General features: G+C 43.9%; 1 protein-coding gene across 5 annotated transcripts in view; it reads left to right on the forward strand.

Moving 5' to 3' along the window:
• MAP7D2 (MAP7 domain containing 2) overlaps positions 1-14,210 on the forward strand; it is an 89,534-nt gene that overhangs the window by 53,634 nt on the left and 21,690 nt on the right. For all 5 annotated transcript variants that reach the window (XM_045856048.1, XM_045856049.1, XM_045856050.1 and 2 more), the window contains 3 exons: positions 1,404-1,514; positions 6,673-6,824; positions 8,631-8,710. In XM_045856048.1, coding sequence (XP_045712004.1) covers positions 1,404-1,514; positions 6,673-6,824; positions 8,631-8,710 — 343 coding nt within the window. The remainder of the gene's footprint in view (positions 1-1,403; positions 1,515-6,672; positions 6,825-8,630; positions 8,711-14,210) is intronic.

Raw genomic sequence — 14,210 nt, forward strand, 5'->3', positions numbered from 1 at the left:
AAGAGGGCACCAAAAATCTTACTTTATCAAGAGAATATCAAATTTCTAAAGAGCAGTGCCATCCTGAGCCATAGCAGAGCCTGAGACAAAGGGAGAACTGTGTACCCCAATCTATATGCATGGCTTGAGGTAATTTCCAATAGTTAATTTTTTCCAGAACATTAAAGCAGTTGTAGAAATGCTGAAAAACATTGAAAAGTACATATAGTAAAACTGAAATAATTTTAAGTGTTTTATTTATACCAAAAACAGAATTTATCATAGTTTTACTTTGGCTTAACTCAATTAAAAAATTTGCTAAGATCATCACTTGGTCAGAAGACATAGTCGAGCCCTGGCTGGTGTGGCTCGGTGGATTGGGTGCCGGCCTGTGAACCAAAGGGTTGTGGGATCGATTCCCAGTCTAGGGCACATGCCTGGGTTGTAGGCCAGGTCCCCAGCGAGGGGTGCATGAGAGGCAACCGCACACTGATGTTTCTCTCTCTCTCTCTCTCTCTCTCTCTCTGTCTCTCCCCTTCCCTTCCCCTCTGTCTAAAAATAAATAAATAAAATCTTTTTAAAAAGGCAGACATAGTCGAACATGGCAGTTCTCTCACTGGAAAACACGAGGAGAGGGGTAGATTTTGAAAATCTCATTAATGAGCTTGCTTCCTTTTTAAGCCAGGGCACACATCTTTCCTTTTGCCTTAAGATCCAGTATGGCTTGGCAGGGTGCTGTCTGTACCTCTCCATTTGCTGTACAGGTTTCATTTTAGAGACCACTCTGAACAACTGGAAAGTAAGAACACCAAACCTGGGACCACTTGTTGACATCCTAACCATAAGCAATCATAACATTTGAAAAAAGTCCACGGTGGCCCCCATCTCTTGATTAAGAGGAAGAAACCGATTGCTATAGGTTGTTCTGCTGTAACTAGAGCTCCTTGCTTTACAAACAACTCCTCTCTCCAACCTGAGCTATAGATAACCTTCAGAAAAAAGTCCGGTTTCAGCTTAGGCCATAAGAAATTTGTGTAGAAATTTTCTGGTGGTGATTTGTCTCTGAGTCCAGGTTCATTGTGACTTCGTGTGGTCTGAATATACCAAATAAAAGCCCCTGGACACAAGGAAATAAGTGATTTCCTGATGGGATTTGCATGGCTTTAGTTGAACAGTTGAGTGAGGTTGGATGAAATTGAAGAGAGGAAGTTTAGAAGCAGAAGAAAACATTGTGCTTCACACTGATGGCTGCTGGGGTCTGGGCATTTCTAGATAGGCTTGGTAGCTAGGAGGATGCTGGAAGCAGTGTGCTGAGTCACCGTGGCTTAGAAGGCATGGGGATGAGGACAGGAAGAACACTGGGGTATGTGTTTCTCGCTCTACAGTGGTGTGCATACCAATGTCTTCAATGTGTTTCTCTGCAGCACGTGACAGCTTGTCGGCATCAGCAACACATTTGTCAAAGCAGATGGAGAGTTCGATGAGTAAGCGCCCATTGTCATCCACCGGGACAAAATCGTATTCCCCACAACGAGGCAAGTGAGAATATAGACCTGATTTCTCCAGTTTTCTTCTTTCTAGTGTGAGTGTCTTAATGTCCTCACTGTTGGTCTTCGTGAGAGCCCCCTTGAGCCTTCTGCAAACACCCCCGTCATCCTACTCCTGTGGCGTGAATGTGAGAGCCCCAGGGCCTCACTAACAGAACTTTGGAAAGTGGCATCACCCTTTAGAGCCAGGTCGTAGTTGTACAGAGACAGGAATGAATGTTGTTCTCCTTGCCTGAGACTGTTCATCTTCCGCAGTGTGTGCAAGAGTTAGCCTGCCCCAGAATTAATTGGCCAGTGGGTAGATGTGACCAGTAAAAAAGTAACTGCCCAGTTGTTGATGTGATATCATTGGTCAGCCAGAAACAGCACAATTGGTGAGATAGAGGTACGGTGGGAGACTTAGCTACGTGAAAATAAAAGTAGCAGAGACTTAGCTCTGCTACTGCTTGTGGTTTGCAGGCCTGCCCAACAGTTCAGAACTAATATGAACCCTTTAAAAGGGGAAGAGGATAGATGGCCTTTTCTGGCACTCTGCTTTGAGCTGGGAGGGTGACCTCTACAGAACATGTGCCAGAGCTACAATCTGAATAGATTTAAAACTGCCAGAGTTCAGTAGAGGCTCAGGTAGGTCACTAAAAGTCTGAACTGAGACCTTTCAGAGTATGTAGGTTAAGGAAGGTAGGGACGCTCTCCATGCATCAAACGTGTATTTTAAAGTGTCAATGAAGAGTCGGGTGCCAGTGGTGTATTTAACACATCAAGTCATCACCAAAGGGCCAGCGAAAGGATGTTTGTGACTTTGAAGAAGCCAGTGTCTCTTCCCGGTTGTTTTTCAGCAGCGTTGACCTTGCACCTCCAGCACAGAGGTCTGTCATGTGTATCAGAGACCTCTAAGTGTCAGTGTGGCTGATCTCTCATGTAGTTCATGGGTAAGCACGGGAGACCTTGAATGAATTAAGAGCTGGACAAGCAAACATCTATATGCTTTTAACTGTGTATCCCTAGCTATTCCATTAGTGAATGGATTCCATATGTTTTCATGAGTTCACATGCTTACAAACTGATGTTGAATTCATATTTGCATTGATTAATATGAAAAGATATTGCTGTGTTATTTTGTTGGCAGCTGAATTATCTGCTTGTGAATTATAAATTGGAAATTTTAATTCCAAAACCATTTACTGGCTCCTGGGTATCCAAAGAATACAAAGTAATGTGGAAGTTAATCCATTACCTTATAATACATTCCAAAACCATCAGAATGACATTGAAGTCCCTGAATTTTGGATTATGAATATTATTGCTTCCATGAAAGCTGATAAGCACTTAGCTATTTTCATTTCTGTGCTTCTTTACCTTTGCCCTTATTTACGTGGAAAAGGTATGAAAGAAACACATTAGCAAAATCCGTGTATTACAAAATATTTCTTTACAAAGGACCTAAAAACAAGCGTTATGTAAAAGTAATCCTTTTCTCAATGTTAGATCTACTTGGAGAGTAAATGGTTTCTTGAGTCCATAGTATGTCGTGGGAGGTGGGCTTCCAGCGATACAGGTAATACTGTAATAGCATATTGAATGAATATTGGCACCACTACACAATTAACACACTCTTTCACACTCTAAATGCCATATCATTTGTTTTGTTTTGTTTTACTATGACAGAATCTGAAGCTATCCTGTGCTAGAATATTTTTCTTTTCCACATACGTTCTACCACCCAAATGTTAATTTGCATCATGTGCTGTGTTGTTTTAAACATTTCATTTTGTTTTGTTTTTATTTTGCTTGTTAAATTCTTTACCCCATTCCATTCCTCAGCTCATCGCATGCCCATTTCTACCATGGTAGTCTTGCCCGTTGCGCGAGCGCTGGCACCCACCCAGTCCAGAAGCACAAGTCCATTCATGTTTGGTGTACAGTGCACAAAAGCAGGTAAAAGAGGCCAAGCCGGTGACACAAAGGAAACCGCCAGAGGTGGTATCAGTCAGCCTCTGAGTTACTCTGGAATGTTTAGATTTTGCTTCATTTTTGCTGGCTTCATGGAATGTTTTCAACTATTACTAACATTTTCTACCCACCAGTGTTTTGATATTGCTCTGTTTCTTTTCTTTCTTTTCTTTTCTTTTAAGATTTTATTTATTCCTCTTTAGTGAGAAAGGAAGGGAGGGAGAGAAACATCAGTGTGTGGTTGCCTCTCGTGTACCCTCTACTGGGGATCTGGCCAGCAACCCAGGCATGTGCCCTGACTGGGAATCAAACCAATGACCCTTTGGTTCGCAGGCCAGCACTCAATCCACTGAGCCACTCATCCAGGGCTGTTTCTTTTCTTTTAAATGTCACAAAGGCAATTGAGTTATTTCATCATTGCGGGCATGTCAATTATGGAAAAATCATTTTCGTGAGCTATGGAGGTTAGTGAGCTTTTATTAGAGATGGCTTGGCAAAGTAGCCTTTAAACCACAGTCTCTGGAATCCTGTAGCCAGATCTACCACTTACTGCTTTTTAACCACTTTGGATAAGTTAATTAACCGCCTAGGCCACAGTTTCCTCATTTATAAAATAAATTTCTTTTAAATTCTCATGAGGATTACATGAGATAGCACAATGATTGGCACAGTAAGAGAGCTTAACAAATGCCTGGAGCCTCACTACTCATGGGCTGGTCTGTGCACCTGCAGCACCACCATCGCCTGGGAGTGTGTTAGGAAGACAGACTGTCTGGAGCCAGCAGACCTGCACACTGTAGTCTGAGAAACACTGGGCCATGCCATCAAAGCCCTTTCTTTTTTTTTTTAAAGATTTTATTTATTTATTTTTAGAGAGGGAAGGGAGGGAGAGAGAGAGAAACATCAATGTGCAGTTGCTGGGGGTCATGGCCTGCAACCCAGGCATGTACCCTGACTGGGAATCGAACCTGCGATGCTTTGGTTCGCAGCCTGTGCTCAATCCACTGAGCTATGCCAGCCAGGGCTCAAAGCCCTTTCTTGACCAAAGTGGGTCAGATCATCACGGCAAGGTTAATGAGGGATGGCATCCTCTGTTTGCACATATCCACATTAGGATAGGTCTGGTCTCAGTTCCCAAGATAGTGTATCCTGTGAGATGTCATATGAATGACATATAGTTCTCTACCTAGTTCCAGTTGTTTCCAAGTAGTTGTGCTATTTCTGCAAGGAAGATATACGAATGGCCAATAAGCACATGACATGCTGTTCAACACAATTAGTCATTAGCAAAATGGTAATTAAAATCACAACGAGGCCCTGGCTTAGTACCCCTATTGGTTAAAAGCATCGTCCCACTATGCCAAGATTGCAGGTTGGATCCCTGGTCAGGGCACATACAAGAATCAACCAGTAAATGCATAAATAAGTGGACAACAAATCTCTCTCTCTTTCTCACACCTCCCTCCCTCTCTCTAAAATCAGTCAATACAAAATGCTTTTAAAAAATCTTAAGATAATACTTCACAGTTTAGTAGTATAGCTAAAATTCAGAGAGAGAAAGGAAAATAAGTGTTGGTGAAGATGTAGAGAAATTGCTGGTGGGAATGAAAATGGTACAGTCGCTTTGGAAGACAGCCTGGCCGAGTCCTCAGAAAGTTCAACACACTGTCACCATATGACCCAGCAATTCCACTCTTAGGTATAGAGCCAAGGAAATTGGAAACATATGTTCACACCAAAACTTGTACATGAATGCTTTTAGCAGCATTTTCCATTACAGCCACGAAGTGTGAACAACCCAAATGTTCTCAACAAGTGAATTAATACATGTGAAATATCCATAAAGTGAACTATGGGACAAGCCCCGAGTAAAAACCTAGGCACATGTCACAGCTCGTTGCTGGGAGAATGTGTCCTGTGTCACTATTCTGGGACAGGACTCTGGGAGCTTGTACCTAGTCTTCCCCAGACTTTGTCCCATGTGCCTTTCCCTTTGCTGATTTTGCTCCGTAGCCTTTCCCTGTGGTAAAGGATAGCTTTGAGTTCTCCCAGCTATAAAAAGCAGTGAATTTCTGGTTCATGGTACATGACGAACCTTGAAAACAATGAAAAAAGCCAGACACAAAATGCCACAAGTTGTGAAATGGCATTTCATTTCTGTGAAATGTCTGGAATAGTAGTTGCTAGGGAACGGGGGGAGGAGTGAAATACTTAATAGGTTATGCGGTTCTTTTGAGGGTGTTGAGAATGTTCTGGAATTAAACTGTAGTTATGTTTGCACAACTTTGTGAATATACTAAAAAACACTGAATTTTAAAACAGTGAATTTTATGGTATGTGAATTATTTCCCAAACAAATAAAAAATTCACAGGAGGTAGGGATGTATCAGGAAGTCCCCAAGACCACTCTGAGGGTCAGTGATTCTCTGGGAGAACTCAAAGCTATCCTTTACCACAGGGAAAGGCTACGGAGCAAAATCAGCAAAGGGAAAGGCACATGGGACAAAGTCTGGGGAAGACTAGGTACAAGCTTCCAGAGTCCTGTCCCAGAATAGTGACACAGGACACATTTTCCCAGCAACGAGCTGTGACATGTGCCTAGGTTTTTACTGGGGGCTTGTCACTTATTGGGGGCTTGTCACGTAGGCACCCGCTGCCAGGCACATACCCAAATTCTAAACTCTCAGAAGGAAAGCAGGAGAAGCCATGTTTGTACAAGCAGCTTAGGTATAGTGAGCTACTCTTTACTCCATGCATGGTAGGAACTCTCCTGAAATCGAAGTTCCCAGATGCCGACCAAGGGCCAACTTTGTAAGCAGGCCTTTCCAGAGGCAGTAGTCACGCCTGCTGTGTTAAGTCTCTGTACACAAGGAAGTGTACATTTGTACATTTGACATTTAGAGAGGTTAAGTCACCTGACCAAGGTGATCCACCTATTAGGTGATGGTGTTAGGTCTGTCTGGCTCCAAAGCTCAGATTTTGAACTCCTGAAATGAGCTGGACTCTTGACCATTGAGTGCGGGAGTCTTTTACCTTGGAGTCCTTGCTATGCAAATGAGAAAAGTCTGGTGGTGTCTTGGGACTGTGGATTGCCCATGCCGCGTTTTAACAGAAATGTGTTCTTTCCAACTCCTGGCTCATCCTACTTTGTCCGCCTGTGCTCCCTGTGTCTCTGGCTGCTGTACTGTAACTCCAGTGTTCCATACTGGTCCTCGTATATGTGCTGCCAAGCCTCTTCAATATCTCTACAAGTCTTCCCCTGCTTGGATCATGGATAAAGAGACTACGCTGCCTTCTGTTGGAGGAGACACTGGGAAAGCACCTCCTGCAAGAGCAGACTCTTCTAAGGTATGTGTACACCCACCACTCACCCTCAAGACACACTTGTTACCTCATAGTACAATTCCCCTTGCACTTGGCCTGTGTTGGGCCTCTGTTTGCCAACGTCCAACTGCTCAAGGGCCAGATTCGGTTGAACGTTTCACCCCACCTCTGATAGTCATTTAACTTTTCGTCCCCTCCTAAATCTGAGTGCCTTGGCGCAAAACCTTGTCCTCCTTACAGCCTGCCCTCCAGAGGACATGAGTCAGAAGAAATGTTCTTAGTGTCCTCTCTCTGCTTCTTTAAGGGCATCGGAATCTGGGCCAGTCTTGCCTCTATAGGCAACCAGAACTGAGGTTCTAAGCCAGCCTTCATTCACAACAGTGGCCTTGAAACATTTTTTCTGGCACACTGACACCGTCAGCAAAACAGATGTTGAGCAGATACCCCCAATTAGGTGTATCTATTCAGAAATGACACATGCTGTAATGTTGTTAGTTGTCACTTGTTACGTAACAAATCACTCCAGACCTTAGCAGCTTAAAACAAATGTGTACTACCTCACTGGTTCTTTGGGTCAGAAACTGAGGCTGGCTTAGTTGGGTGCTTCTGGTTCAGGGTCGCCCGTGAGGGTGTGGTCACGATCGGGGCCAGGGCTGCAGCCTGCTCACTCACATGGCTGTTGGCAGGAGGCCTCAGTTCCTTACTGTGTGACCTCTCCATAGAGCTACTTGAGTGTCCAAATGACATGCAGCTGGCCGCCCACAGAGCAAGAGATTCCGAGAGCACGGGGGAAGCTGTAACACGTTTATAACCCAGATGTGGCACAACATCACTCTGGCAAGTCACTGAGACCAACCCACACTCAGGAACACGGGAGTTGGGCTCTACCGGTTGAAGGGAGAACACCCAGTGATGTGTGCACTTCTTTTCAAACCTCCACCTTACAGTACTGTCAGGCATTTATTTTTTAAATCCAGTGTGGCCCTGCGGTTCTCACACGAAAAGTGAATGTTTCAGATCCTTGGCTTTTACTGTACGGTGGATGACTGTGGAAGGAGGCCCATGTGTGTGCGTGTGGGGACCAGGTGAGGGTTTGCCGCAAAAAAGTGCAGTACAGAGAAAAGGGGCCACCCTTGTGGAGCGCCTGCTGTGGACCAAGCACTGAGGCCCGTGTCTCCAGCCTCCTGCAGAGGGAGGCCAAGAGGAAGACATCGAGGGGTGGGTGGGGTCCCAGGGTCTTGGGTGTTATAACTACAGTTGCAACCACCTGCAAGTTTTTGTAGCGATTTTAGATCTTTGTACTCCTTCCAGTTTCTATATACAGGGGTGGGGACAAGTAGGTTTGCAGTTGTGAGTATGTGAAAAATAGACTTTATTTGTGTATTATTATTTATTATTGAAATTCTTTATTTGGATTATTTGTCTTATTGTCATTATTTCATATCCTTACTTATGATTTATCTTTTGGGTAATGATGGCTGTTAATTTAACCTACTTTTCTTAACCCCTGCATCCAGGACCAGAGTATGGTTCTATTGTTTGCTGTTCTCAAGATGACAAGGACAAGGAAATCTTTGCATTTGGAGGCTGAATTTATTTTTTGTTTAACTGAGTCACCTAACTCTGGTGACCTCATGGTGCTTCTCTGCAGATACTCCTACTGTGGGAAGCACTGTAGCTTCAGACAGATCCTTCTGAAAGAAAGTTGTGCATTGCTTCCATCTGGGGTAGTTTTAGAAATTGTAGCTGTGGGTCATGGCATCCTATTCTGTGTCCCCTACAGTGGAGAAGATCAAGTGGGATTCACTAACATCAATTTCTTTTTCCAAGGGGAGCACTGGGTCCCTTGCAAAAATAGGCGATTCTCCCAAGGGCAATGCTAAGAGGTCATCTTCTCCTGTGACAACCAGGTAAGCATCTTTCCCCTTTGTCACAGTTGTATGATTAAAGGAGTTTGGGGGGGTGCTCCATGCAGGGTGGGGTGTGCCTCGTGCACCCCCACCCACCGAGAGGCATGGCTGGCCCTGAGAGGTGAGCAGGAGGAATGCTGGATTTACCTCCTTCTCTCTCTGAGTACCTTCTGGGTAAATGATAGGCGTTTAAGGGATCTTGTTGCCTGGTAAATATGGGACTCTAGCTTACTGAGATGATCCATTCAGCATTTCCTCCCTTTTTGGGGGGCGGGGGGATGAGTGTTATCTTTGTACTTGTCTGCATTAAAAAAAATCTAAATAAAAACAACAAGAAAATAATCTTTTCCCCACAGATTCACGTTGGGGCCTTTGTAGAAAAATTACTTGACGATGAAAATGTTCTGTATCATTTTCATCGGTGAAAAATCGATGAAAAATCACGATGGGGCGATGAAAATGTTCTATATTTTGAAATCTTCTAATTGCAGTGGGTGTAAATGAGGCCTCAATTTATAAAAAAAAAAAGCAAATTTTAGGTACCACGCACAGTGCCTGGGTCTTAGGAGGTGCGTGGCAAATCACTGCTGAATGGAATGACTTTGGCCTAAGGGATGAAGATGCGTGGGAAATGGTTAAACGTTGGACTTGGCAAGGGTCGAGCTCCTCTCACAGGCAACAACTAGCCGGAGTGGGAGGCCTTTAGGACCACCGGCTGCCCCTCCCCAAGGCCCGCCCCTTCCGCTTTCACGACGTTCCGTCTGCGTTCGAGGTTCAAATGGTTTAGTCCAAAACCGGATACGAGAGTTGTTTCTCCGTCACAAATGACCCGTCGTTACACTTTTTCATTGTTAATTCTCAAATGTACCCATTTGCGAAAATACCCAGGGTTTGCCCTGTGCACACTTTAAAAAAAAAGGTCCCACGCAATGGTAGCGTCCACTGAGATTGGAGTCCCTCTGGTTGGAGCACACCATTCGAGAGGGGGAGCGACTGAAATTTCCATCAAAACAAACACTCTCCCTTTCTTAAAGCCGTAATTAAGCACTCCAGGAAGAAAACAAAAAGTCGGGGAGGGGGTTATCAGCCTCCTTCCACAAGTAATAGGAATCAGACTGAAAGATATTTCCTCTTCCTCCTTCCCTCTCATCAAGTAAGTATGAACTGCTCCGAAGAAAGAAACCGGAAATGGTAGTGCACGTGGCAGAAATGTGAATGTAGAGCCAAACAATTACAGGGCTTCCGGGCCTCTCGGACCAGGATAATCCCTGGTTTCGCGGGTAAACCTTTCGTTTAGCACTTCCCACTCCCCCGGCTGACGGTATTGAATTGCATTTTCTCCGTCTAGCGGAGCCGGAGCCGGGGGCTGGTTGATAACTTATTCCAGGAAAGACAAAGGCCTGGAAGTCATGGGACCTTCCTTAGCAGCGTGGACTCCCAGATCACCCCAAATAATATCAGAATGTAGTCCCCCGAGATTCCACCAGAATGCTATGTGCTTTAAAATCTACAGCCGTGAGTTCTGAGGTCCTAAAGTTTCAGACCCTGATGCTTTGTGCACCTGATTTCAGGATTCCCTACACCCGGCACTGGGATGGGAATGGGAATGCTAGGTAGGGAGAACCCCTAGGCCTCCGGAAAGTTCCCTGTAAGTTCTACTTCCCCGCCCAGGTGTTCAGGTTTATGTTCGGCTGTTCTTAACATCCCGTTATCAACACTCAGGCCTCCCAACATTGCAGCTAAGCTTTCATCTGCACCCCCTTCCCCAATCGCCAAGTCCCCAATACCCAATCTCCAGCCCCCACTATTCTCCCTAGCTGAAAATACACAGGACCGAGAGCTCATGACAGAGAGGAATCACCATGCTCAGTCCATAGCTTACCTGAACCCCAGGGGAGCGTAACACCGCCCTGGGAACCATGCTATGAGACCGGATACCAGGTGATCCCCGAGGCCCAGAGGACTCCTGTGTTCAGGACCGTGGCTACGGACTTTTGAGCTCTAAACTTTTAGCCAGCATTTCCTCTTTAGGTCCATCAATCCCTTTCTGTTTTTCTGGCATTGTCCTTTCTCCTTCTGCATCTGGAGTGAAGTGATTCCATTCTACTTGTGTCTGTCTCATTAAAAGAGGCAATAATAACTTGTCAGCCATCATTAGCAGTATGATTATTTATAGTGAAGACCTTTTTTATTCATTTTAAAGATTTTAATTATTGACTTTTAGAGAGAGGAGAAGGGAGGGAGAAAGGGAGAGAAACATCAGTGTGTGGTTGCCTCTCGCGTGCCTCCTACTGGGGACCCACCTGGCCTGCAACCTAGGCATGTGCCCTAAACTGGGAATCGAACCAGGGACCCTTTGGTTCACAAGCTGGTGCTCAATCCACTGAGTCACACCAGCCAGGGCTAAAGCTCTTTTTTAAAATTAAGAGCTGGGTGAACTCACCAGTGAAACTGTAGCTGAAAAACAAATTGCCTTGTAGCTGTGTCTTACTTAAGTCATTAACATATTTTACTGATAGTACTGACAAGAATGACTCAGTAAGTAACACAACCCAGCAGTGGAATGGAAACATCTTCAGTGGGACTGAGAGAGGAAGAGAAATAGGATTTTAATTTGGGAAAATAAGAAACTCTATATAGAGAGAGAATCATATAAAACTTGCTCAGCGCATCAGTTTGGCTCAGAGAACGTAGGATAAAACACAAATTGAATGAACACTTGGGAATTTCTTAAAAATATTTCAGGGTGATAGCAGCTTTTACTTCTAATTTGTTGCTTTCTACTATAGACATTTTCACTATTATTATTTTGCTCAGAGATCACGATGGCTTATATAGACTATGAATTCCTGCTATTGCTGTATCTGCCTTCCACAGTGCATAGCTAAATGACTAGTGTGTTGGTTTGTTAATTTTTTAAGCCCATTGCATCCTTTCTGTGCTTGTATTGCCTGCCTTTGGCTATGGTATTGCTCTCTTGTAAACTCTTAACTCTCTCAGATGGTCTGTAAGGTCTCTATTTGTCTCATTTCTGAGTCTTGCCTTCACAGGTCACTTACTGTGGTGATAGTTTGGGACACTGGTATTAACAGAGAGAAAAGCCTATTCACATTGGGGTTTTTTTAGATTCTTCCCCCTCTCTTTCCAGGATATTGACTGATGTTCTCTGCCTGGATAGTAGCTGGCAAGCTTCATCATCATCATCATTGTAAATTTCACTAAGATGAACAAGGGGTTGCTTGCCCTCTCTGTAGAAAAAGAATTCAGTTTTTGGAGGCAAGCTCTCAGTAGGCTCTGTGCTATATTTTTTTAATGCTACAAGGATAGCCTTGTTTTAATAGTGCAAAGTGGCAGGCAACATAACTATTCTCAGTAGGGCATTGCTAAACAAATTATGATACATCCAAATAATGGAATACTATACAGCCACAAAAAGCCATGAAGAACAATATGTAATTGCATGGAAAGGTGATCAGGATGTTATAAAGTGGTATGTGGAACATGGTTTCATTTTTATCAACTGCATTATTTTCCATATTTATGAATATTTCCTTAAGATGGATTTCAGGCATAGGATTAATAAATTATTTTTAAAAGATCGATAGGTATTTAATGTGCATATGCCTGGTCACATGGGTGAATGTATATATGTGTATACAGTCAGTGGTTCTTGGGGCAGTGAGGTCTTTTATCCACCCCCTCCATTTCTTTTGCTTGTGTTTGCATTTTCAAAACTATCGACAAAAATCACATACTGCTTTTGTATTACCAAAAAAGGGGAAAGGGTATTTTGCTTGCCAACTTTACAAAAGAAATTTAAAGCGGTGTTAAGACTGGTAAGGACAGGACTTGGTGTAAAGGCAGAATTTTGGCAGGTGATGTGCTGAGAACATGGCTCTCCAAGTCCCATTGGAGGTAGGGGTGCACTGCCACTCTAGGTGCGACTCTGTCCGGGGCTCAGCAGTGAGTGGCAGCATTCTCTCTTCCTCCCCTTGACCCACTGGGGATACCAGGTGCCACAGTAGGGGAGGGGTCCCAGTCTCTGAATCCTTCTCTACATTTCAGTTTTCTGTGCTTTTTCTTCAAAGTTGAAAGTTGGCAGGAATCCCACAGGAGGGATGTCAGCTCCTTCTGAGTGCATCACATCAGGAGGCCAGCATGTCAGGTGGTTACATTCTTGGTAATGGAAACCTTCATCACTGTGTTAAGGTGGTATCCACAGGTTTGTCTGGTACAGAATTGTTCTTTTCCTCTCTAAGAAGGAACAAGCTATGACCATAAACATAGATTTTAAAGAATGCTAGCCAAGCCCTCGCTGGCATGGCTCACTTGGAATGTTGTCGCATAAAATGAAAAGTCACAGGTTTGATTCCTGGTTAGGGTGCATGCCTAGGTTGCGGGTTTGGTCCCTGGTTGGAACCAAACCCACAACCTAGTGTGAAACGTAACTGGTAAGATGTTTCTCTCACATGTCTGTCTGCCTCTCTCTCTCTCTCTCTCTCTCTCTCTCTCTCTCTCTCTCTCTCTCTGTCTTCCTCTTTCTCTCTTCTTTTCTCTCTCGAATAAAAAAAATAAAACTTAAAAAAAAGAAAGGATATTGGCGGACTTGTGCTGACAAGGCCACAGACTCCTCCCATGTGGCGCGTGTGCTTTGTTCACTGTGCCTGGAGTCAAGGGGCTTTGGATAAACTGGACCTAGATTCCAAGCTGTGGAGAAAAGAAGTCCTCTGGGGTTCTGCTTTGCAGTACGCTCATGTTCAGAAATGTGACAACCCTCTCCTGAGAGTTATTCTTGCTGCCCTACTTACAGAGGTGTTTGTTCATGTTTTCTGCAGTCAGGAACCTTAAAATGTTACATAATTCTCATTTGCACACCTGTTAGGGTAGCTCTACTACCCCAACAAAACTTGTAAGCCCCCTTTGTTAGATTTTTAATCACTGGGGGTATTGAACTTTTAAAAAACAAAGTAGAAGATCTATTACAAAGCAAGATGAAGTGACTTGCATGCCAGCCCTGGCTATGTCATCTGTTGACATATCTTGGGAAAGGTCACTTCAGCATTTAAGACTTAGGTTTTCTTATCTAAAATATGGTTAACAGTAATTTCCTACCTACCTCACTGGGTTCTCGTGGCAGTCAAATAGATCCTTATTATCCCTATTAAATAGACAATAGCCCTACCTGGTGTGGCTCAGTGAATCAAGCACGAGCCTGAAAACCAAAGGGTTGCTGGTTCGATTCCCAGTCAGGGCACATGCCTGGGTTGCCGGCCAGGTCCCCACTTGGCGGTGCGAAAGAGGCAACCGCACATTGATGTTTGTCTCCCTCTTTCTGTCCCTGTTCCCCTCTCTAAAAATAAAATAAATAAAATCTAAAAAATAAAAATAATAAACTTTAAAAAGTAAATAGATGAAGTGCTTCAAAACAAAACTCTATGAGAGCACAGTGAGTTCCCCTTGATTAAATGGCATTTAATTTCTTTCATCAGCCAAGATACTT

Source organism: Phyllostomus hastatus, unplaced genomic scaffold, assembly GCF_019186645.2.
Source record: "Phyllostomus hastatus isolate PE091 unplaced genomic scaffold, TTU_PhHast_1.1 phas_scaffold_12, whole genome shotgun sequence".
Lineage (NCBI taxonomy): Eukaryota > Metazoa > Chordata > Mammalia > Chiroptera > Phyllostomidae > Phyllostomus > Phyllostomus hastatus.